At 39.0% G+C, this 23,966-nt stretch overlaps 3 protein-coding genes and 1 long non-coding RNA gene across 7 annotated transcripts; 3 read left to right on the top strand and 1 right to left on the bottom strand.

Annotated features, from left to right (window-relative positions):
• The first annotated feature begins 78 nt into the window (after positions 1-78).
• Positions 79-9,159, top strand: LOC145229231 (uncharacterized). Of its 4 annotated transcripts, none has more exons than XM_080094527.1 (7): positions 79-2,285; positions 2,346-2,455; positions 2,511-2,648; positions 2,705-2,859; positions 2,920-5,962; positions 6,568-6,769; positions 7,023-9,159. In XM_080094527.1, the coding sequence occupies exons 5-6, from the start codon at positions 3,925-3,927 to the stop codon at positions 6,621-6,623; spliced, it is 2,094 nt and encodes a 697-aa protein (XP_079950653.1). In that variant the 5' UTR covers positions 79-2,285; positions 2,346-2,455; positions 2,511-2,648; positions 2,705-2,859; positions 2,920-3,924; the 3' UTR covers positions 6,624-6,769; positions 7,023-9,159. The 4 variants fall into 4 exon arrangements, with proteins under 4 accessions (XP_079950653.1, XP_079950656.1, XP_079950654.1 ...); XM_080094530.1 differs by having other exon boundaries at positions 2,511-2,859; positions 2,920-5,277; positions 5,656-5,962; XM_080094528.1 differs by lacking the exon at positions 2,511-2,648.
• On the top strand, positions 6,700-9,192 carry LOC145229590 (uncharacterized). The gene is made up of 2 exons (XM_080094935.1): positions 6,700-7,237; positions 7,846-9,192. Exons 1-2 carry the CDS (start codon positions 6,700-6,702, stop codon positions 8,430-8,432), a joined length of 1,125 nt encoding a protein of 374 aa, XP_079951061.1. The 3' UTR covers positions 8,433-9,192.
• A 3,045-nt stretch (positions 9,193-12,237) lies between these two features.
• On the bottom strand, positions 12,238-16,657 carry LOC145229589 (uncharacterized). The gene is made up of 4 exons (XM_080094934.1): positions 16,572-16,657; positions 13,597-14,186; positions 13,004-13,467; positions 12,238-12,960 (listed from the first exon to the last, which is right to left on the bottom strand). The coding sequence occupies exons 1-4, from the start codon at positions 16,655-16,657 to the stop codon at positions 12,238-12,240; spliced, it is 1,863 nt and encodes a 620-aa protein (XP_079951060.1).
• Positions 16,658-20,428: 3,771 nt separating this feature from the next.
• LOC145230090 (uncharacterized) lies at positions 20,429-21,158 on the top strand. The gene is made up of 2 exons (XR_013860552.1): positions 20,429-20,722; positions 21,003-21,158. It is a non-coding gene; the product is annotated as an uncharacterized LOC145230090 (long non-coding RNA).
• The last annotated feature ends 2,808 nt before the right edge of the window (positions 21,159-23,966 follow it).

The raw sequence follows: 23,966 nt of genomic DNA, 5'->3' as shown, positions 1-23,966 counted from the left end.
ACACACTGGCGCCAAGTTGTGACTGTTATATTGTTACGTCATAAAACGCATTTTTCCATTCACGGTTGTTAATGCCCTACTGACTGTAAAAAAGTGCTTACCGTGGGGATGAAAATGCGAATTTTGCATTGCGCCTCATGGGGCAGATTTATAAAATGATTAATTTGGATACTTTTGCGGTGTTTGATTTTGCAATTTCTGCAAAATTTTGAATAAAAATATAACTACGCTCAACTTATAATGTTTAAATGGAACTGATGAACATGAAATAGAGTTTAAATTAGGTTTTAGCGGGTAAATTTTCCAGTAGATATACATGTAGCCTACTTAAGTCCCGAAAGATAAAAAGGTTGTGATGTATATTCATCTAAAATTGGAATAAATAGTTTGACCATGGTCCTCCAAGGTCAGAAAAGTCATGACGTAATAGTGACGTCATCGTTTATTTACTGCATTTTGACGCTTTTAGCACATACTGAATTTTGAAAGCTTTTGGTAGTACCTTTAAAGGTGTTGCACAATCTTTCCCTCTGTTTTTAATTTTTTTGAAAGATATTTGACACTTTTTAGTGATAAAAATATTTATTGCATTAATTAAGGTCTATATGCCATGTTGAATATGTGTACTGTCATATGCAACACAACCACAAGAAAAAATGCAATATAAACAAATACAACTAACATTGATGCATAAAACAACCAATATCAACAAAATTGTTAAATCTTCTTGAATCTATTCACCTGTACAGCACAAAAAGTCTCGTGGGAAATTTTGCATCCACAATGGCCCTTTTTTGATTTATTTCAGTTTCAGCTGATACTTCCCACAATACATGTTATGTGAGGATATCACAAAAAATCCAAATGATTTCATTAAGGGCATAAAATATCATGCAAGAATTATTAGCAATTTTCAAAATTGGTGATTCCATAAAATCAAAAAAGTCAAAACTTAAGAGACACACTGCACAGTATGACATGTTTTTTTGAAGCTTCATAAACTCAAACACAGTAGTTACATGAAGTCCAATAGATCCTGTGTCAGGCTTCTAAATGTCACAAAGTTACATTTAAATTAATGAATGTTATTTGTCTTTCCATCTTGTTATGCATTACTATTTTATGTCATTATTTGTGTCTGTTTTGTTGCAAAATAAAACATTTGCATTTATGTTTTACTTTTTCTGAGTCTATATGCCTGTTGGTATTGCAAGCCATGCCAAACAGCAACTTCTTACACAGGTTTGGTGCGATGGGACACTAGATAATTCTTCTTCAGTAAGGATACTTTGAAATCAACAGCTTGTTCTTTTAAAAGCCCACCCATCCACCAGTTTCTTCATTATATTGGTGCACTTAACTGGCCACCAAACCACTTTTTTTACTATTTTAAGTTGCAAGTTTATATATATGCACACTTTATTCATCTTATCATAGTACTGTTAAATGTATTGCAAATTTCTGTAGGTTTGCACTTTTTCCAGTAGCAAAAAAATAAGTATACCGTTAACCTAAATAAAGACTTTAAAAAGTATAACTTTGATAAACAAACTGCTTTGGTTAACACTTATATTTCTAAGTTTTTGAAATATCTGTACAGTCAACACTAAAAACGGTCGGGATCATTTATATTTACTACACTTTATTCACAAATTTGCTAGCAAACGACGCAGAAATTTTTTTTCGCTAAACTGGTGCCAATAAAACTGCTTTCCTGCAAACATTGTGCGTTGCCTAGCAACCAATGACGTCATTTTTACGTCACGCATAAATTTTCTTGTCAGCAAGGCAATTCAGAAATAAAAAATATTTAGTCGTTAAGCCAGGTTATTGAAAAAAACATCCAAAACCCTATCCTTTGGGTTGTTAAAAGCGTGCAAAGTCGCCCCATTTCACGCTCCATGAATTCTCGTGCGACAACTTGTGTTTGATAGATAGACTTTGGTAATGAACACATTAGAAAGGAACCAAAAGTTAGACTTCCCCCAGTGAGTCAAAGAAGGTATCTCAGTTTAGATCAGTTAAAAAAGGCATTTCAGCATCTACCCAAGCATTGTTTTGGTAGGCATACAGATTATTGGTATAGGCTTGGTCAGTTGTGTACTTACGAGCCACTAGTGGCCCATTTAGAAATTGAGATCAGGCTGTTTTATGTTTTCTTGTTTTAAAATTGCGAAAAATGATAACCATACATTTGTTTTAGATAAATGGTCATGTTCACTTCGACATAATAAATTTGTCATGGAATACTACTTGTCTGAATCCAGTGTCTGTCCGTACATCTGGTATGTTTGTGACAAAAAAATTAATAGAACTTTCAGCTACAACTGGTCATATTTTTGCAGTGTATGCATAAGTTCAGGGGTCAATATTGATTGGGTATCATACTATGGCTGGAGAATTGATCTTGAAAGCAAGATGTTGGGTAACATCTATCCGTTGACAAATTTTTTAGGTGAGTAATTTAATTTTTAGAAGGACTAAGGAACATAAGTGTGTTGATCGTTTAGATAATTTGGAAAAGTTTGACATTTGCACTGGAGTCAGTTTTCGCACTAGTAGCAGTAACATCCATGCAATTCAAAGTTGGAACTCAGCTTGCCTTTCTTCTCAAGAGATAATTAGGTCACCAACTTGTGCAGTAGTTGGTATGTAACCTTAAATAGGAAAGGATAAATTGCAAATTAATGCTTGTACTTTGTAGTTAAAAAAGACTTGCAAAAGCAGAAGTGTCACAATTGCTGTAAATATGGTACAAAGACCAAATACAACAGAAAATATGCGTCACAGAAGGATATTCCAGAGGTTTTGGATGATGAGCTAGTTATAGTTGATGAATTGTTGCACAAAGACATGGTTGTATGTTTAAATTTTTGTTTGCAGGAATTAAGAGTAAATCACAATTTTATTCTTTTTTAGAATGTTTTTAATAGTGAAATAGGTGATATTGTGGCGAATTTTTAGCACTTTCACCGTTTGTAATAATGAGCTGGTTAACTCCTTTATTTTCACACACCTACGTGCACTTATAATCGTTTTGTTTGAAGCGTTGCCTATTGGGTATCCTGGCACTTAACTCTGTTATTATTGTTGTGTTTAATTGGTTTGTTTTGCCAATCATATTTTCACTACATCATATTTCCATGGCATATATCTTGTTTTACCACCCGTTATTATTGTTGTGTTTAATCGGTTTGTTTTGCCAATCATATTTTCACTATATCATATTTCCACGGCTTATATCTTGTTTTACCACACACTGTATATATCTTGTTTTACTACACACCATTCACCTATTTGTTTTATATTGTAATAGTTGTCTTTTCTCCGTTTGTATGATCGCCCTTTCCCCGCCACTAATTTACGCTTGATTGTTGTATCGTCACCCGGGTGTGCCTTTGGTCGTCACGTGATTGTTTCTTCCACGTACGTGGCCGCGTCACAGGTGCGAGTAAAATAATGAAGGTCAGTCTTCCTCTGGGCGCCGTGCGAGTTACACCTGTTGGTTTCTGTTCTGTGTGGTACTGGCGTTTACTGATTATTGAGCGCAGCGTATTGAAGTTGGAAATACGTGTTGTTTTACGCCAGTGTATTTTATCGCTTTTACTTAAACAAGGCGCCCATTAGTGAAACCAGTTTGTGGTCTTTCTTTGGCTTAGTGGTGAGCCGTTATTGCAGGGTTCGGGCCGTTTCCGAATTAGGGAGGCAGTTTTGGTTTTAAAGGTACAGAATTAGGCTTAAGGGGTTGATTGGAATTTAATATCGCCACTTGAAAGATCTCTTAGCCGAATTCCCAAAGCTGCCGAAATAATTCCGTAACAACTTGGCGAGCACGCCAGGACCCTGTCACCACTACCCGCTGGTTTTACTAGGAAGACTCCCCGTTTTGTGTTTTTAAGTATTGTATTTTAGGTTGATTTTATAATGTCTTTTAACGTTTTAATGCAACCTCCGCCTTTACGGCCTGGGGAGGAACTAGGTCAATATTTTAATATGCTCGAATCTTATTGTGCGAGCGTTGATGCTTCAGAAGAAATGAAACGACATCTGTTTTTAGCAAGCATTGGCAACGATCTGAAATGGGCAATACAAGAGAAGGACTCCAATCTCTTTACAATTCCGTTTAAGGACTTGAAGGAACGCGCACTGCGTCATAAGTCTAGCGGCCAACACGCGGAACGCCAACGCGCCGAGCTGATAAGGCGCGTGCAGTTACCTGGCGAGTCCGCGCGAGATTTTGTTTATGCCCTGCAAACACTGGGGGATAACGCTTACAGCAACTCTTCAGAAGCTGCCCTTAAAAACGAAGTGCTGTACATTACCTTGCTACAAGGCTTGCAAGACAGGCGCCTTGCTGAAAATATCCCTGCGGCAACCAAGTACACAAGGACGTTCAGAGCCGCCGCCCAGGTCGTGGTCGATGCTCAAGTACCGAGCTTTGTTCAGGTTGCCACAGTTAACGCAAAAACATCGGAAATTGATATGATTTTGAAAAAGCTTGAAGACATGGAACGACGCACGACGGAACGGAGTGCTAAATTCGAAGACACTTTGAAGACCCTACAAGCTGAAGTTGATTCCCTTAAAAGGACAGGACATTTTTATGGCTACCACGAGCAAAACCGAAAGTGCTACGGTTGCGGGCAGCCAGGTCATTTTCGACGCGACTGTCCACACCTGGGTATGCGCCCCAAAATGATTAGGGTAAGTCGCGAGGCTAGGTCACTACCAACTTCTTTTCGCAGACCGTCCAAACACCCAGTGGACGTAAAAGAATCCCCAAGTCAACAACCAACCGCACCAGGCAGAGCAAACAGACCAGGGCCGGAAACTATGCCTAAGGAGAGAATCGAATCACCGCCATCGCTGGCACGGTTTGTTTCCATTTTGGTTGGGCAGACAACCATGTGTGCTTTGTTAGACACCGGCTCGGGTGTATGTCTGATGAGTGCGATAAAATGGGACTCATTCGGCGCAGAACAAAACCTACAGATAAATAGGTCCCCTTCCAAGCACTTGGTAGGTGCCGATGGGCTGCAATTGGCGGTGAAGGGCAGTATTATCCTTCCCCTTAGAGTTGGTGGCATAACGAATCATGCGACCGTTTATATCGTGCAGAACCTCAACCATGATTTTATTCTAGGATCGGATTTTCTTCAGGAAAATACGTTAACAGCAGGAGACGCCAGACTTCCCCTCTTCAGTTCTCCGACAGCCTTGTCCCAACCCTGTGACGTATGTGTTGCTAAAGACGTCCTTATCCCAGCGTTCGCAGAGGTATGTGTAACAGGCAGTCTATGTCAAGAATCTCTTAATTCACAAGAGTGGGCCACTCCGGTTCTAACGGAGCAAATAGCTGGGTTCGTCGAGAGATTTGGCTTATTGACTGCGACAAGTGTAACGATGGCACAAAGCCGCGGGGTGAAGGTGTTTGTGGCAAATTTGGGGGATGAAGATGTAACAATACCAAGTGGGGCAAGATTCGCTACGGTTACACCTGTGTATGCTTTTGGTAACCTCGATTGCAAAATCCCGGGTTCTTGTATAGTGGTAGAGGGAGGTGTCCCTGGATGTAAACATCCTGAGTGTTTTGTTACAGACACACAGATTTGTTCCGTATCGGCTGAGTACATATCTAACCAAGATCCGTTCCAGGACATTATAGACCAAGTCACCATCGGTGAACAATTAACGGCAGGTCAACGAGGTGAATTGTTCGATTTGCTGCGATCCAATCAAGAAGCATTTTCGACTTCCAACGTTGTCTTGGGACGAACCGACATAGTACGTCATGTTATCGACACGGGTGACAACGGCCCTGTACGACAGCCACCGCGTCGCATGCCTCATCACAACAAAGCAAAGGTAGAGGAGATTTTAGCTGAAATGGACAGACAAGGCCTAATCCGACCTTCGAAATCACCATGGAGCAGCCCGATTGTGTTGGTCCGAAAGAAATCCGGTGAGACTCGTTTTTGCGTTGATTACCGCAAGTTGAATGAGTTAACTAAAAAAAATAGTTACCCGATTCCCCGGATAGATGACAGTTTAGATCAAATGTCCAACGCCGCCTATTTTTCTACTTTGGATCTAAAATCCGGGTATTGGCAGGTTGCAATGGACGCCTCCTCCCGGGAGAAAACGGCTTTCACTAGCCACGTCGGGCTTTTTGAATTTAATGTGATGCCCATGGGCCTGTGCAATTCTGCAGCGACTTTTCAGCGCCTGATGCGTATTGTCTTGAACGGAATCGAGTGGCAGGGGGCTCTAGCGTACTTGGATGATATCATTGTATACTCGAAAACTTTCGAAGAGCATTTAAAGCGACTGTCGGACGTGCTGGCAAGAATCAAATCGGCTGGTCTGACTTTGAAACCTAGCAAGTGCACTCTATTTAAGCACGAAGTAGACTTTTTGGGCCACGTATTGTCGAAAGAGGGCATACGATGCGACCCTGACAAAATAAAGGCAGTTGCTAAATGGCCGACTCCCCGCAACGTAAAAGAAATCCGGCAGTTTCTAGGCCTTACTTCCTACTATCGTAAATTTATTTGCGGTTACGCACAGATCGCGGGTCCTCTTCACCGGTTGACGGAAAAGGGAAGACGATTCCAGTGGGATGACCTATGTCAGGATGCCTTCTCTCAATTAAAACGACACTTGACGACTGCACCAATTCTTCGATACCCCGACTTTAACATGCCGTTCATACTGGATACGGATGCGTCTGACGCTGCCATTGGCTGTGTCCTTTCTCAGGAAATCGACGGTAAGGAATGCGTGGTCGCCTATGGTAGTCGCACTTTGAGCAGGTCGGAACGTAACTATTCCACCACGAGAAAAGAGCTTCTAGCTGTTATATTCGCCACAAAGCTGTACCGGTGTTACTTACTGGGTCAAAAATTTAACTTACGGACTGACCATTCTTCTTTAAGATGGCTTTGGAAGTCTAGGGAGTTATACGGGCAGTGCGCCCGCTGGGTAGAGCACCTTTCCGCGTATGACTTTGAAATTCATCACAGGTCAGGAAACAAACATAAGAATGCAGACGCTCTGTCACGCCTTGATGACATAGAAGATTGCGAGGAATGTCCATACAAATTGGCCGAGGGACTCGAACATACCCAAGTTCACGTCGTTGACTTAAAGTCTACGGTAGGATATCAACACGAAGACTTGTTGGAGCGACAAAAAGATGACCCTGATCTAGCAGTCGTCTTGGAATGGTTAAATAAAGGTACGCGTCCGAAATTTAAAACCGTTAAAAAAGAATCACCAGCACTTCGCCATTATTGGTCTCGCTTTCCCAGCCTCCTACTTAAAGCAGGTGTACTTTGTTGTCGTGGAAACTCTACACTAGGCAGCGATTCTGTAATTGTTTTGCCACAGAGCTTAGTCGATGAAGCAATGTCAAATCTTCATGATAATGTACACGGGGAGGGCATTTGGGCATAGCTAAGACCCTGGCTAAGATAGCGGAACGCTTTTATTGGTATAAATGGCGCGATTCTGTCGAAACATTTTGCCGCAACTGCGTCACCTGTCAATACAATAAAAGACCCACGCATCATTTTCAAGCTCCGCTCATGCCCTCAAAGGAGGACAGGCCAATGCAAAGGATCGAAGTGGACGTTGTCGGGCCTCTACCCCTAACCCGGTCGAGTTACCAGTTTATTTTGGTAGCGTGTGACATTTTCACAAAATACGTAAGAGCCTGGCCGATGCGAAATCAAACTGCTAATGAGACCGCCAGTTTGTTATATCGAAATTGGTTCACTGTACATGGGGTGCCGGAGACTGTTCATTCCGACCGCGGTTCGAATTTCGAAAGCCATTTATTCGCAGAATTATTACGCCTAATGGGATGTAGGAAAAGTCGCACGACATCATACCACGCGCCTGGGAACGGTGGGGTCGAACGTAACAATAAGACCATTATCACTATGATCCGGAATTATATACAGCAAGATAACCGGCGGTGGGACGAAGCATTACCAGGGGTGGTGGCCGCCTACAATGCGAGTGCCCACGATGCAACGGGAGAAGCTCCGCATACTCTCTTAACCGGACGACCATTGCGATTGCCGGCAGACTTGAAGAAACTTCAGTATCCATACAAGGGACCCTACAGGATCACCGATATTCGCGGTCCTGTGAACTACGTGATCGAAGACGCGACAGGCAAGAGGCAAACTGTACATTTTAACAGGTTAAAACCAACGACGAGTACATTCCCCTGCCCCACGGAAGAACCGTCAGAACATCTGCAACCGCAGCCGGAAGTGCCTGCAGTCGTGTATGTCTACAACCCTAAAGTAGTTTTGCAGGAAGACACAATCGAGTCGAATCCTCAGGGCAATTCGGATGGGTGTAGAAGGTCGACTCGGGTACGTCGTCAACCAGCGCGATATTCACCCGAAACCATGGTTTAGACGATTGTCCAACGGGAGTAGGACAGTTTTGAGTTGGGGGGAATGTGGCGAATTTTTAGCACTTTCACCGTTTGTAATAATGAGCTGGTTAACTCCTTTATTTTCACACACCTACGTGCACTTATAATCGTTTTGTTTGAAGCGTTGCCTATTGGGTATCCTGGCACTTAACTCTGTTATTATTGTTGTGTTTAATTGGTTTGTTTTGCCAATCATATTTTCACTACATCATATTTCCATGGCATATATCTTGTTTTACCACCCGTTATTATTGTTGTGTTTAATCGGTTTGTTTTGCCAATCATATTTTCACTATATCATATTTCCACGGCTTATATCTTGTTTTACCACACACTGTATATATCTTGTTTTACTACACACCATTCACCTATTTGTTTTATATTGTAATAGTTGTCTTTTCTCCGTTTGTATGATCGCCCTTTCCCCGCCACTAATTTACGCTTGATTGTTGTATCGTTACCCGGGTGTGCCTTTGGTCGTCACGTGATTGTTTCTTCCACGTACGTGGCCGCGTCACAGGTGCGAGTAAAATAATGAAGGTCAGTCTTCCTCTGGGCGCCGTGCGAGTTACACCTGTTGGTTTCTGTTCTGTGTGGTACTGGCGTTTACTGATTATTGAGCGCAGCGTATTGAAGTTGGAAATACGTGTTGTTTTACGCCAGTGTATTTTATCGCTTTTACTTAAACAAGGCGCCCATTAGTGAAACCAGTTTGTGGTCTTTCTTTGGCTTAGTGGTGAGCCGTTATTGCAGGGTTCGGGCCGTTTCCGAATTAGGGAGGCAGTTTTGGTTTTAAAGGTACAGAATTAGACTTAAGGGGTTGATTGGAATTTAATATCGCCACTTGAAAGATCTCTTAGCCGAATTCCCAAAGCTGCCGAAATAATTCCGTAACAAAATGAATGAGTGGCAAAGGATGTTTTTTAAGGAGCAGTCAAAAAACAAAAAAGCAACAAAAAAAACATTTTAGACATACATGCCAGTTTTTGTTGTATTCCGAACTTTAATTTTAAAGATATCTCCGATTACTTTGTACGCATAAATTAGAGTCTAGACGGTGTAGTCCACCTTATAGTAGTCTATGGCGCAATCCAGTGTTTATAGAGATCAGTGGCTCAAAGCGAAGGTAAGCACTTTTTTACAGTCAGTAGGGCAGATTGAAAAAATGAGTTTTATGACGTCACAATACAAGTGTCACAACTTGGCGCCAGTCTATGTTCTTTGCTTTGCTCAAGAAAAGATTAGTTTTAAGTAGATTTAACCTTAGTTTCTGTGTGTTTTTTATTAATGTATCACGCAGAATTTAAATTAACGTAGCATTAATATAAATGTAACTATATGTAGCCTTGATATGTTTCAGCGTAACCAGACTAGCAGTCGTCGCAGTTTGCAATTTTAGCGGGTAACACTAAAAGAAGAAAAGCGGGAAACGCAGGAAATCAACACTAAAAGCAGAAAAGAAAGGAAAAGCAGAAAAAAGGGAAATATATGTTTCCTAAAAGAGGGAAAAAATAATTGCAGAAAAACAGGAAAAGAGTGAAATTTCTTGTTTCTTTAGGTTTCGCAACACAGAAAAGCAGAAAAACGGGAAACGTTTTTGAAATACAGAAAAGCAGAAAAACGGGAAATGTTTCTTTATTTGTTTTTTATGTCGTTCTAACTCTTTAAAACCATTTAATAGCGTTCTACATCGATTGTGTCGAAATACAGAAAAACGGGAAATGTTTCTTTATTTGTTTTTTATGTCGTTCTAAGTCTTTGAAACCATTTAATAGCGTTCTACATCGATGGTGTCGAAATACAGAAAAGCAGAAAATGTTTCTTTATTTGTTTTTTTATGTCGTTCTAACTCTTTAAAACCATTTAATAGCGTTCTACATCGATTGTGTCGAAATACAGAAAAGCAGAAAAACGGGAAATGTTTCTTTATTTGTTTTTTTTTATGTCGTTCTAACTCCTTAAAACCATTTAATAGCGTTCTACATCGATTGTGTCGAAACACAGAAAAGCAGAAAAACGGGAAATGTTTCTTTATTTTATTTTTTTATGTTGTTCTAACTCTTTTAAACCATTTAATAGCGTTCTACATCGATTGTGTCGAAATACAGAAAAGCAGAAAAACGGGAAATGTTTCTTTATTTGTTTTTTTATGTCGTTCTAACTCTTTTAAAGCATTTAATAGCGTTCTACATCGATTGTGTCGAAATACAGGAAAGCAGAAAAACGGGAAATGTTTCTTTATTTGTTTTTTATGTCGTTATAAGTCTTATAAACCATTTAATATACGTTCTACACCGAATCATTTATGACAAAATTAAATAGGGCTTGCCTCATGTTCATTCCATTTTCTGACAGTACAATAAAGTTTGGTTCAACTGTCATTCTCCCAGTAACTCATTTCCTTTCCAACGTTATAACAATCGGTATTGTTTGTTGTAATAGGCTGTATGTTTTTTTAATGCATTGCGTATTTACTTGCACACAACAACCACATAAACAGAAACATTTTTGTCAAGGTATTTTTAAACAAAAGTAATACAAGGATGAAGAGTATGCAAATAAAAGGCGATTAAAAAATGTCCCGGCTAAAATGAAGAAGAATTACAAACCATAAATGTCAACAGTTACACTTAAACGGATGAACAATTAAAATATGTTCCATCCGAACGAACATTTCCTGGCAGACAGACCCGGTGGAACCATTTTCTACATGAGATGCAGAAAACCTGTGTTTGGTTTGGTTTGTTTCCTGAGCAGCCTATGGCTTCGCATTTTTCCCATGCCTCAGTGCTCTTTGCATTTGCATTGAAAATTTGGTGGTATGGCCGTTTTTCGATGGACAGTGAAGATTCTGCATGGTGTTCCTCGTCCCAAATTTCACTGACTGCCCGTTTAGCTTCATCCAGCTTTTGTTTCGGCTTGGTGGATGAATAAATCAGTTCTTGGTTTGCTACTGTTTGTTTTATCCAGTTTCTTGCTTCACTAGAACTAACATCCACAGGAAGAGGGAGATTGTTGAGGACACAGAACATGTTTACCACACATAAAACACCACAGTCATAACTGTTTTTTTGTTGGGGAACTGCTTGACATTGTACAAATTTCCACTCTGTGTACAATAGTTTTATGCCAGCAACAGCGTAGCAAGCGGCCACTATTTGGAAAACCATCGTCATAAAACAGTTTAGTTTGGAAGATGTTAACGTTTCGAAGGTGTCAATCGAAGCAATAATTTTTTTCCTTAAGATTTGCAACGATTAGAAACCAATGACCTCCGGGGTTGCAGACAAAGCAGAAATTGTCGAAGTTAATTGCTTCTCTTTGGCAGGCAAATGTAGCAATCACGTCGTGCATATTTCTTTCTGCACACTGCAGAAGAAAAGAATCGAACATTAAGAATGCGGGGCTTGTGGTATCTTTAATCAGGCACTGGATTGAAAATTCCAGTGATTCCTCTGTCAACCACCGGTTCCCTTCCAAACACTCAAGCAGATAGGTCTTAGTCCAACCCTCATCAATTTTGATTTCCGAATAGTTGCTTATCCATGGAAACAGCTGAACTTCAGAAGAATGTTTAACTTCACAATCATCCAATTCGTGGATCGAAAACTCATCAACAATTGTTGTATCATCTAAAGCTTCTAGACTTAAATCATCTAGTGTGTCAACTGTTTGGCTAAGCTGGACGAGTTTTCCTTTTTTTGGGTGTTGATGTTGCATGTTGTAAATTGACGCTTTTTCGGTCCAGGGGAAAAGTGGCATCTGGGGCGGGGTCAACTTCGTAGTCATAATCCTTTGGTCTTGGCCGTTTTCGACCATTTTTTTTTCAGAGCCACGGCTTTTTTGATCATCATCGAAAGTGAGTAACTACGTTGGTCTTTACTTTTATCTTTTGACTCCTGTATTGCCATTTGCACTGCTAGAACATGGAAACATAAACCGGTACTTGGACAAGAACACTTTGAGGGCTTCGGGTTTAAAACAACGCTTTGTACGTTGTTCGTGAAAGGATTCATCACTGAAAATGATGATGTGGCAGCGGAAAAGCCAATAAGACCTCGCTTGATGCATATTCGTGCCATCGCTTTTTGGGTCGTCCGATAATCATCTCCCTTTTCCACACTGCCAACCTGTCTGACTTCACCTGAAAGTGTTTCGCTTACAAGATTTTCCATTGTGGAAATAACTGGCAAGTGTACTTCAGTGCGTGGTTGCCGCAAAAAAGAAAACTCTGGTTTTAACTGGTATCTCCCGAAGCCAGTAACTGCCCGCAAAAAGTCGTAGCGGTAAATGTCCTGAACTTGCTTTAAAATCATTATCATCAGGTCAATGGGTAATAATTGGTGTTCTGGTTCTGCCTTAAGCACGTGGTTCATACTTTCCGCGATGTTGTTTGTTACAGCACCTTGTTGAAACGCAGCAAACTTTTCTGTAACAAACTTGCAGGAGTGTTGAATGAGATCGTTTTTTAAATTTCCATCAAAATAGCTTTTAAATGATTCCAGCTGCTTGAAAGTATCACGTAGCCTACAAGTTATTGAAATCAGTTATCGACTGACAATCGATGAGGCGCGTAACGTCGTCTTTGAGGACCTTTTCATCATCTTTTTCCCCACCATGTGATTTTATCCACCTCTCGACATCTTTTAAAATGTGATTTGTGCAAAACACATTCACAAGTCTAGGAAAATGGGTCTTGAGGCACCTGGTCATTCCTTTTTCTCTGTCCGTAACTATTGGTATATGTTTTGCTTTAGTGATGCCAATGGCGGGAAAAATATCGCGTAAAAATTCCCTGTGGTACTTCAAAAATTTTCTTTCGTGCAACATGAACGCCACTGGAAAAATGGGATCATTCTGCATTTTGACGTTTCTAGCGACAAGCACTGACACGTAAAAGTTCCCGAGGCAAAACGTGGTGTCATAGGAGACCACTTGCTTAAGATTGGGATTTGCGTTTGAAAGACTGACTAAATTTTTCATTTCTTTTACATGTCCCTCCGCTGCAAGATGAACTACCAAGTCGGGATAAATTGTCAATTAACGTACAAAGGTCCCCGTTTGAATGGCTACTTCAACAGTGCTGAAATATTCGTCGTTTGAAAACTTTTTTTTTAGCGATGCACTGTACTGTGTATTTTCACATTGTTTTACGTCTCGTGGTCTATCGACCGGCATTCGAAGCTGATCATCTTCATGACTTTTTTGGGTTTGCATTTCGTCATACACTTTTTTGGGCTTTTGAGTTTCCGTTTTTGAAGAAATATTTTTGATTACTGTTTTAAGAGTTGGAAGATAAACTCCTGTTTTCTTTTTCGCGTTTCCGTGTGGTGTATCCATATGAGTTTCTTCATTTCCAAAGTAGTGGACTAAACATAATGGTGGATCCTTGGAACTTTCGGGTAGAAGAGTAAACACATGTCTCTGAAACGCCGCCGAAGTTTCGTTTTTTCTGCCACCAGGAACTTTTATTTTGTAGTACCGGCGGACGATTCCCAACTTGTCATTTTTATGACGACCTTCGCCGATAAACCTGTACTGGTCGCATTTAAAATCATTTCGCGACTCCCAATTTTCTCCTTTGAAAAAGTAAGCACTTCCGCCACATGGCTTAACAGCTGGAACATGTGAGATGTCCACGGGATTTTCCAGTAGCCTAACTCTTTTCCATCCAACAAACTCAAAGGCTTGTTTTCTGATTTTATCATTTTTATTTCCATTTTTTGAATGCTTGCTAATAAAGATTTCATACAAATTTGCTACAAGTTGAAAAAAGAGGCATTACTTATTAAACAAGTCCTTTGAAATTATGAAGTATAATTTAACTATAACATCGCAAAATATCCTTTCAATTAACACATAGAAGTTAATGCTTCTGCCTGGCCGTGAACACAAAAGGCTAATCGCGACAACAACGCAAGGTCACTGACAGCAATGCGCCGCAAAACAGCATGACGTCTCAGAGCGTAAAGTGCAGTACGTCACGGTTGTTGCGCAATCGGTCACATATCCAAATAAGAGTCGGTTAATTAAATAAAAGTTTAAATGGATAATGTCAGTACTATATCACACAAATAAATGCCTTTTTACTATTAAAACAATTTTTTGATTACTCGTTAGAAAATATTTATAGTTGCACAACTTTGGTTTAACGATGCCAAGGATGTGAAACTGCCTAATTTAATAAATTTTGAAACTTGCTCTTAACGGAGGGAAAGAAGTCTGACCAATTAAGTCTACCCGTCTTTTCTGTATTTCGACACAATCGACTTGAAAATAGGTGATTTGTAAAATGATTTGTATCATTTAAAACGGCATAAAAACAAATAAAGAAAGATTTCCCGTTTTTCTGCTTTTCTGTATTTCGACACAATCGATGTAGAACGCTATTAAATGGTTTTAAAGACTCCGTTTGCACTTCAAATGGCCAATAAACACAAATGCGCTTTTCAGAGGAAGTCCAGAGACACAACAGCTCAGCATAAGAATGACAAGACTGACAAAGAGCACAAAGACAGGTGTACAAAACATTGCAAAAACAGTTTAAAATATTCATTGCAATAGACTTTTAAGATGCCAAAAATGCATTAAATGTCAATTGTCAGCCATCCTCACTGCTACAAGATACTCTTTAAAGGAAGTTTAGCATGAGAACTACTACTTATTTAAGTAACAAAGCAATACAAGTTTTTCAGTGGGGGTTAAAAGTATAACTTGATGATACAATTAAGTAGAAACTTTTGGTCCTCTTTCTAAATGGTATACATATTGATTTCACTCATTTCAGTCGTTTTTTTTGCTTTTTCCTTCCCTTAATTAGGTTTGTCCACATACCTTAGTAATGTTCTGGCAAGTGATATAAAATATTCACAGCTTGTAAATGTGGTTATGGTGGTGTGCCATCATGCAAAGTCCCTATAATTTGTGAATTTATGAAACTATGTTTTAACTACAAAAAATGTCATTCTCAGACAGATTGGTCATCATAGGTACTTGTTATGTGTTCACAATTTCAGTAGCATTTTATTACACTCTATTAAAAAATATATATTTGCAGGTTGGATCTGATACATGCTTTTGGTGGTACTATTCAAATTGCAGGGGGTCTCTATTGCAATTTTGCAACAATATATTGTGTCTTTGTCATGACTGCATTCAACTGCTACATGTTTGTATGTTTACTTTCATTTTTTTCACCATTCACTTTCAAATAAACTCAAATCAGGTGCAGATTATTTTACTTGTAGAACACTTTTACATCTAGCTAAACTTGCCAAAATTAGCTGCCCAGATAGTGTTTTTTTTTTGACAAGAAAAGCATGAAAATTCCGTGATAACAATCTCTACTTGAAATACCGATGATTCAACCTTGTGTGTTATGTCATGGGGAAAAAACAGGTTAATAAGAGGTAGTTTGAAAAGCAAAATAACTACTGTCAATATCACAGAGAGCAACAAGCTGACCAATTATCAATATCAAGGTAGACAAACATGTTATCCCCCTGCAATCGGTGTTCCCTTGTCTCTAAGCCAGTGGTTCCCAACCAGGGCCCATGGCCCACCAGGGGGGCCACGAGCTGTGTTCCGGGGGGCCATGGGCGTAGATTCACAAGAAACACCCACTAAAAGTCATTTTCACTTTAACTTTATTCCCGAATTTAATGGACTATTTCACATACTATTTGTTTATAGTGAGGTTTATCACGCTCATTTACCGGTACTCTATTAGACCTGTTTAAGGCCAAAATTAATACCGCATTCCAACGCGAGATTGCTATCTACATTTTAAGGAGGCCACAGGTCCTACAAGATAACTTGAAGGGGGCCACGAGGCCGAAAAGTTACTTTAAGGGGGCCATGGTCCACGGAAGGTTGGGAACCACTGCTCTAGGCTTTACAACATTTGCTGTTTGTCCAATCTGCAATACAAAGATAAACATCAAGTTCTTATAGTGACCAAAAATTATTTTAGGTATAGTTTAAAGTTAAACTATAAGCAGGCTCCAATTTCCAGTTTTGTTGTTAACCTGATAAAAAGTAAAGTTTTGTGGAAATAATCAATGATTATTAACACAGACAATTAGCAGCACGACTTGTAATCTAGTAAATCTCCTTTTACCTTTCAACACAGCAATGTCCAGATGTGGAGACTTTTTGAAGTGCAACGTGCCATACAAGATCACTTTTTAGTAGACTGCTCGACATAATGGAACCTAAAAAACACCTGTACACCCTGAGCATTTGCTGGTAGGCTATTATTTTTTCACGCTTATTTGAACAAAGGTATGAAACGATTAAAGGTTGTACGTTTCGGAGTGTGAATTTTAAATAACTGCAAAGGCGTTTTATGTTTTCAGTAATATTAATACCAAAATTCTCAAACATCAGTTTCTGTAGCGGCAAACACCTAAAAATGCCCAAAAAAGTTTATGTTCGAATTTAAAATGTCTTGCATACAACCTTTGCGCAAATGTGGCACAATTATCGGATTAAGGAGTCATAATTTCTCGTCACTTTGCCTTAACCTACAATTAAAGCTGTCTAAACTTCACATTTAAACCCGCGCCAAACAGGCAACAGCCCTCTTGTGACGTAACAATCACAGGCTGTGGTTATGCCCTACTGACTGCAAAAAGTGCTTACCCAAAGCGAAACAAACTTCCCATAGAATGCAACGTTTGCCAAAATCATAAAAAAAGAAATATTTGAAATGGTATTTATTTGGAACACTTTGCTTTGTAAAGTTTATCATTTGTTTAGTAGCGTATAACAAAATATTTTGTTACTTTGTTTTTGCTTTGTATCACCAAAACTAACCATTTATTACAGCACAAACAAACTGTACACAATAATGGCCAAACATTCTCTGGCAACAATTGTGTGTTTGGCGTCATAAACAGGCACTATTCCAGACAGGTTGCAGTTTTTTGTCACTTTTTGCCAGCACGCTTGTTTAAAGCAAAAAATCATGATTTTAAACAGTTTTGCGATGTTTCCCTCGGAACATCTTAATTAATCGCGGTTGTTTATGTCGGATTTCAGCGCATTTTGTCACTTCGAAGTGTGGATCGCGATCCCAAATGCGAAAAGGTGTCCCAGGGAAAACGCTCTGCTGAAAAAAACGTGCCAATGCTACCTCGTAATGTCAATTGGAGATGAAAGAGTAAGATTTGCTCTACAACATGGTAGCCTTCTGATTAAAAGCTTACCCTCGGAACACTTAATTAATCGCGGTTGTTTATGTCTGATTTCAGCGCATTTTCTCACTTCGAAATTTGGTTTGCGATCGCAAATGAGAAAAAGTGTCTCAGGGAAAACGTTCTGCTGAAAAAACGTGCCAATGCTACCTCGTAATGTCAATTGGAGATGAAAGAGTAAGCTTTGCTCTACAACGTGGTAGCCTTCTGATTAAAAGCTTACCCTCGGAACACTAAATAAATCGCGGTTGTTTATGTCCGATTTTATCATTTCGAAATTTTGTTTGCGATCGCAAATGCGAAAAGGTGTCTCGGGGAAAACGTTCTGCTGAAAAAACGCGCCAATGCTACCTCGTAATGTCAATTGGAAATAAAAGAGTAAGCTTTGCTCAACAACATGTTAGCCTTCTGATTAAAAGCTTACCCTCGGAACACTAAATAAATCGCGGTTGTTTATGTCCGATTTTATCACTTCGAAATTTTGTTTGCGATCGCAAATGCGAAAAGGTGTCTCGGGGAAAACGTTCTGCTGAGAAAACGCGCCAATGCTACCTCGTAATGTCAATTGGAAATGAAAGAGTAAGCTTTGCTCTATAACATGATAGCCTTCGGATTAAAAGTTAACTCGCAGAACAATTTAATAAATGCGACTGTTTATGATTTTTTTATTTTGTTATGGCACCTTACATTTCGTGTGTACGGTTCCGTATTCTGAATGAATTATTCTGGCAGAATGACGCTGGTCTTTAGCCACCTGGCAACACTCGCGGTGCCTTTGAATACTAGAGGTTCGTTTGGTACGTTCAGCGCTTCTGATACTTCGGTTGGCCCACTTGGTAAAATAAGGTAAAGTAAACTTTTTTTAAATGTTGGTGTTCTGGTTAGTATGGCGTTAGTTGCCGCAATTACGACTAAACGCACTTATTACGAGTTTCATCGCATCAACAAGAATAATCCGCAGTATTTTTGAGTTATGTCGCACGAAAAAGGTTACCGAATATCGAGTAGCCTACCAATGGAACTAAATTGGATTGGAACGTATGGTCCTATTTAGTAGCGTATGGCTGCCGAACTGATTGTCAATGTCTTTCGTATTTTTTACTATTATTTTGTTCTGCTATATTTACAGAGACGTTACAGAACACTATCGAGGTGTGCAAATTTCTAAATTAAATGTTTTTCTTGAAAATAAAAGAGTTTTGCGGTGTTGCAAGTCTAAAAAAGAAACGTATTTTTGTAGACCGGATGAACCAAGCAAAGGTTATAGCTCCCAAAATCTCTTTTTTTGTAAGTCATTTGAAAATCAAATATCTATTTTTTTGCCAACCCAATTAAGGAATTTGATTCTCAAAGCATTTGAATTCTAGGAGTTTATGAATGAAAAGCTAATGTCTCTTTGTTTATTAACATCACATAAGCAGATTCACGTACGACAGGGCTACCCAGTGGGCACCGGGCGTAGTATAAACGTCATTTTCACGTCGAAATTCCATATCGACGTCTTTCTGACAATAATCGACCATTGGGAAAAAATAGGACGTCGAAATGACGTCAAATTAGGGTCGAAAATTAGTCAAAATTTTAAAGGTCCCAAAACAACCGGTATTCGACGTCAATTTAATGTCATATTAGGCACGTTTAAGTAACGTTGAATTTTTCACGTTTATTGGACGTCGTAATTTAGTATCTTCGTAACTTTGTCGTAATTTGGATTCAATTTCAACGTCTTTCTTTTCACGTTAAAATTATGTGCATTTGTCGACGTTGAAATAAAGTCGCCTAAACGTCGTCGATGAAACTACGTTTGTTGGTTTAATAATCGACCACATTTCAACGTTGAAATCCGACCAAAAACCAAACCAAAGTAAAACTAAAACGTCAAAACCATTAATAAACGCCGATTTTTTGACAAATTAGACACGTTAAAGAAACGTTGATTTTGTCGTGAAAATTCGACGTCGTAATTTAGTGTCTTCGTAACTTTGTCTTAATTTGGATTTAATTTCGACGTCTTTTTTCACGTTGAAATTATGTACATTTATTGATGTTAAAATGAAGTCGATTAAGCGTCGGTGAAGTAAAGGTATTTGTTGGATTAATAATTAACCACATTTTAACGTTTAGAACAGGCCAAAAAGCAAACTCAAGTAAAAATTAAAAGTTAAAACCATTTCTGAACGTCTATTTTACGACATGTTTCGAACGTGAAGGATACGTTGAATTTGTCGTTAATATTCGACGTCGTAATTTATTGCCTTTGCAACTTTGTCGTAATTTGGATTGAATTGCGACGTCTTTCTTTTCACGTTGAAATTATATGTATTAGGGAACGTTAAAACAAAGTAGATTAAATGTCGCGAACGAAAGGGCAGTTACTCAACAAAACAATTAACCACATTTTAACGTCGAAATTTAAACCATTTTGAACATCAATCTAATAGCATATTTTAAAAGATTTTATGTTGAACTTTTCGTGTGTACTTGTCATCGTCATCGTAATTTAATACATGTATAACTACGTTTCAACTAAAAAGTTTCAATTATATCCACATAAGAAAAAAAGAAAAAAGCACACAATTTTTGAGTAACTCTAAGAAAAACATAGATATTGACGTTTTATTTTAGCCAAATTAATTCTTGAAGAAGATTGTAATGGTAACCAAAACAATACCGTGGTACGTTATCGGACTGGGCGTTCGAACTCCCGCTGTTAGTCACTTTGATGTCAGTTTTAATACATTCGATTTTGCGCTAATGCTTTCGCGCCTTTTTAGTTTTGTTCTCCCGCGCAAGGGTCATGTGACCACGGGATCCAATAAGCGCAAAGGGCATGTTCGTCATTTTGGTCGAATCTACGCAAGTTTAGCAGTGAGACGAAAACACGAGCTTGAGTATGGCTGCATATTACAGGCTGTCAGGCTTTATAGGATTCTTCGAGTTCTTCAGTATCTGACGACAAAGAAGAATTAAAGTAAACATGTAATGTTTCATGTCAACAATGAACGTGGGACTACTGAAAGGGATTTATTACAAGCTCACATTGGCTCAACTCATCTCTTCAAAGTTGTGCAAGGTAAATTATCTGATCACTGTCATGAGGATCCTTCCCCAAAGTGGCCTATTGTTTTAAACTATAACCGTTTTTTCCTCATGTGGTTCGAAAAGTTTGGTTTAAATGTTGCAAGTAAAATACACATATACATGGTCTGATACGATTATTCTTGTAGAAGTAATTAATTATGTTGAAATTGTATTTCTAAATGTATGATAAATGGAGTATGTACGAGTAGCCTACACGAGAAATGCACTTTTTCCAATGCAACATATTTTTAATTAATGATTTTTTTATACAGAGAGAAAGAGTTCGTGCGAGAAGCAACAAGCAACTCTGGTTCATAAAGTTGAGAATTATCTCAAACATGGAAAATCCCGAACGTCCCCGGACAACTACAATTTCTTATTGTGATTTTTGGTAGTTTTTCTTGTAATAAATTCTTTATTCGGTTTAACTTTTGTGTATTGTGCAGGTAATTGGAGGATAATTTAGTTACGTTAGGGTCGTTGTTAGACGTCAAAGTGGAAGAAAATTTGTTGCAGTTTCGACGTAAATATACAACAAAAAAGACGTCAGTAATAGGCGCGAATATTACGTCAACAAAACTCGTCAAATCAACGTCGTTGTTAGACGTCGAAATGCCTAAAATTTGTTGCATATTCGACCTAAATATGTAAAATAAAAAGACGTCAGGAAACAACGGGATTTTAACGTTATTGAAAGTCGTCAAATCAACGTCGTTGTTAGACGTCGAAATTCCTAAAATTTGTTGCATTTTCGACCCAAAAATCTTGGTGCAAACGACGTCTGGTCCGAACCATATATTAACTTCATTTCGACGTCGCGGTGCCTGCTGGGTAGTAATTTGCAGTCTTAAATGTCATGTCATTTTGTTCTAGAATCACGGAAATGTTTTGAAAACAATTTATTGACGTTATTATAAACAACGATTGGTCGTTACCGTTTGTGCTGTTGCAGATATATCCGTGATCCATCCACCGAAACGGTCCCCCAAATTTCTCCAGCGGTTTCCCAAAATTTGCCAGTAGCCTAATAAATAATTCGTTTAAGCAAATATGGCTATTTTTTGGTATTTAAATGAAACACTTGCGGTGTCTTAAAACTACTTAGCGGTCACCCAAATCAAACCTTAAAAAAACCCTGACCTTGAGATAAAAATAAGATATAAGTCTATTGTTCAATATCACACAAATCTAACGACATAATACTACTTCATAATTTACATTATTGTCAACAAGGGAACTCAATCGAATTGTTTCATGTCTGTGCAAAAAGCTTGACTGTACATTCAGTTGATGGAATATTTGCGGCCCAACAAAAATAATGTCTCAAAACGTTAAACGGCTTAAAGTTAGTAAGATAGAACAGTATTTCGTTTCTAACGCAGCGAGTGGAAAAACATACTTGAGGAAAGTAGAGGTCAATTCTGCAGTGCCTGAAAGTGTTTTACTAGAGAAGGAAATAGAAATACTCAAAGGCAAAACCAGTTCCGCAACAACAGATGGGGGAAGCAACTCCTGTGTAACAGAAATAAACTCTGCGGATCTTTTGTCACAATCCTGCCCGAACCAACCAGAAGATGTAAGTCATTTGCCAGCAAAGAACTGCGGCGGTAGATTTTTAAAATTTTAAACCAAGTGGTATGTTTTATTCCCGTGGATCCATTGCGTACCAGGTGTTAATGGGGTGCTCTGTTTTATTTGTTCAAAAGCAGACAAACTGGGTTTGTTGCACGCAGTTCAAAATAAAAAAACCTGCGTTTATATCAGACGGTTTTCGAAACTGGAAAAAGGGAAAGAGTTCATTTGATTTGCACCAACTAACAGAAACACATACCTTTGCCATCATGCAACTAGATGCCATAAAGCGAAAGTCCGTTGCACTTCAAATAAACACAGGCTTTAACGAACAACAAGCTGCCGTCAGGCGATCGCTGATAAAATTGTTCACGTCTTTGCGATATTTATTGCGACAAGGCCTTGCTATCCGAGGCCAGGTTTTTTTTAAGGTTTGGTTTGGGTGACCGCTAAGTAGTTTTAAGAGACCGCAAGTGTTCATTTAAATACCAAAAAATAGCCATATTTGCAAAAAATAGCCATAAGTCCAAATTTTGGGAAACCGCTGGAGAAATTTGGGGGACCGTTTCGGTAAAACACCTTAAAAAACACTGTTCGAGGCCATGACGAGGGAGAAGGAAATTACCACTAACTCCTAAAACTTCGTGCTGAAGATAGTGCCGAGTTTAAAGAGTTCCTCCAGCGAAAAACCAACTTCACATCATTTCGTGGTCAGCAAGAAATGACACAAATGTTCAGTCACTTTATTTTACGAATTTTAGCGTCTAAAATTAAAGCCAATGGAATGTTCGCAGTGATGGTCGACGGCACACAAGATATTTGTGGAAGTGAGCAGGAGTCTGTTTGCATCCGCCATGTCGATTCGGAGCTATGTGTACATGAAGATTTTCTGGGTCTGCACAAAATGCAGCAGACAACTGGAGATGCAATTGCAAGGATGATTTTAGACGTTCTGACTCGATTTTCCCTATCTGCTGGTCAAATACGTGCACAAACGTACGACGGAGCCTCAAATATGAGTGGGAGCCACAATGGGTGTCACGCCGTTATTAGCAGTCAGTACCCTCTCGCTACATATTTCCATTGCCAGTCACACTTGGCAAACTTGGTTATGCAGGAATCAATTGCAAGTTGTCCGTTTTTCAGGGACGCCGTCCAATGGGTCCATGAACTCGGCGTGTTATTTAAGAGATCTGGAAAGTTTAAGGTAATGCGACGTAACTATTTTATGTAGTTTTTTGTGTGATTATTAAATCATGATTAATGTTTGCAGGCTATGTTTGAAAGCGTCGTTGCTTGTAGTACGGAGCTCATCAAAACAAAAGCATCGATTCGGCCGCTTTGTCCAACTCGTTGGCTTTGTCGATTGTCGGCAATTTTATCGGTATTGGAAAATTATTCTGCTGTAACTGAAAGTCTTCGCGGCATGTCGGAGGGGAGTACAGATTCTGCCACCAAAGCCAATGCCCTTTCAAATCGTTTTGAGAAAACCGAAACATTCTTAGCTTTATACCTTGTTAAAAACCAATAGCTCTGCTGGAACAACTAAACAGCTCGATGCAGGCATCTTCTTCAAATTTATCAGGTAGTAAATTGTACCGATTTTTTGCTTAGGTTTGTATGTTATGCAGGTTCAATAGAGGCTGTAGCGACAACAGCGAAGC

Source organism: Phallusia mammillata, chromosome 5 (assembly GCF_965637545.1).
Source record: "Phallusia mammillata chromosome 5, kaPhaMamm4.hap1.1, whole genome shotgun sequence".
Lineage (NCBI taxonomy): Eukaryota > Metazoa > Chordata > Ascidiacea > Phlebobranchia > Ascidiidae > Phallusia > Phallusia mammillata.
The sequence above is the reverse complement of the archived record's forward strand: the minus strand, read 5'-3'. Positions and strand labels throughout refer to the sequence as shown.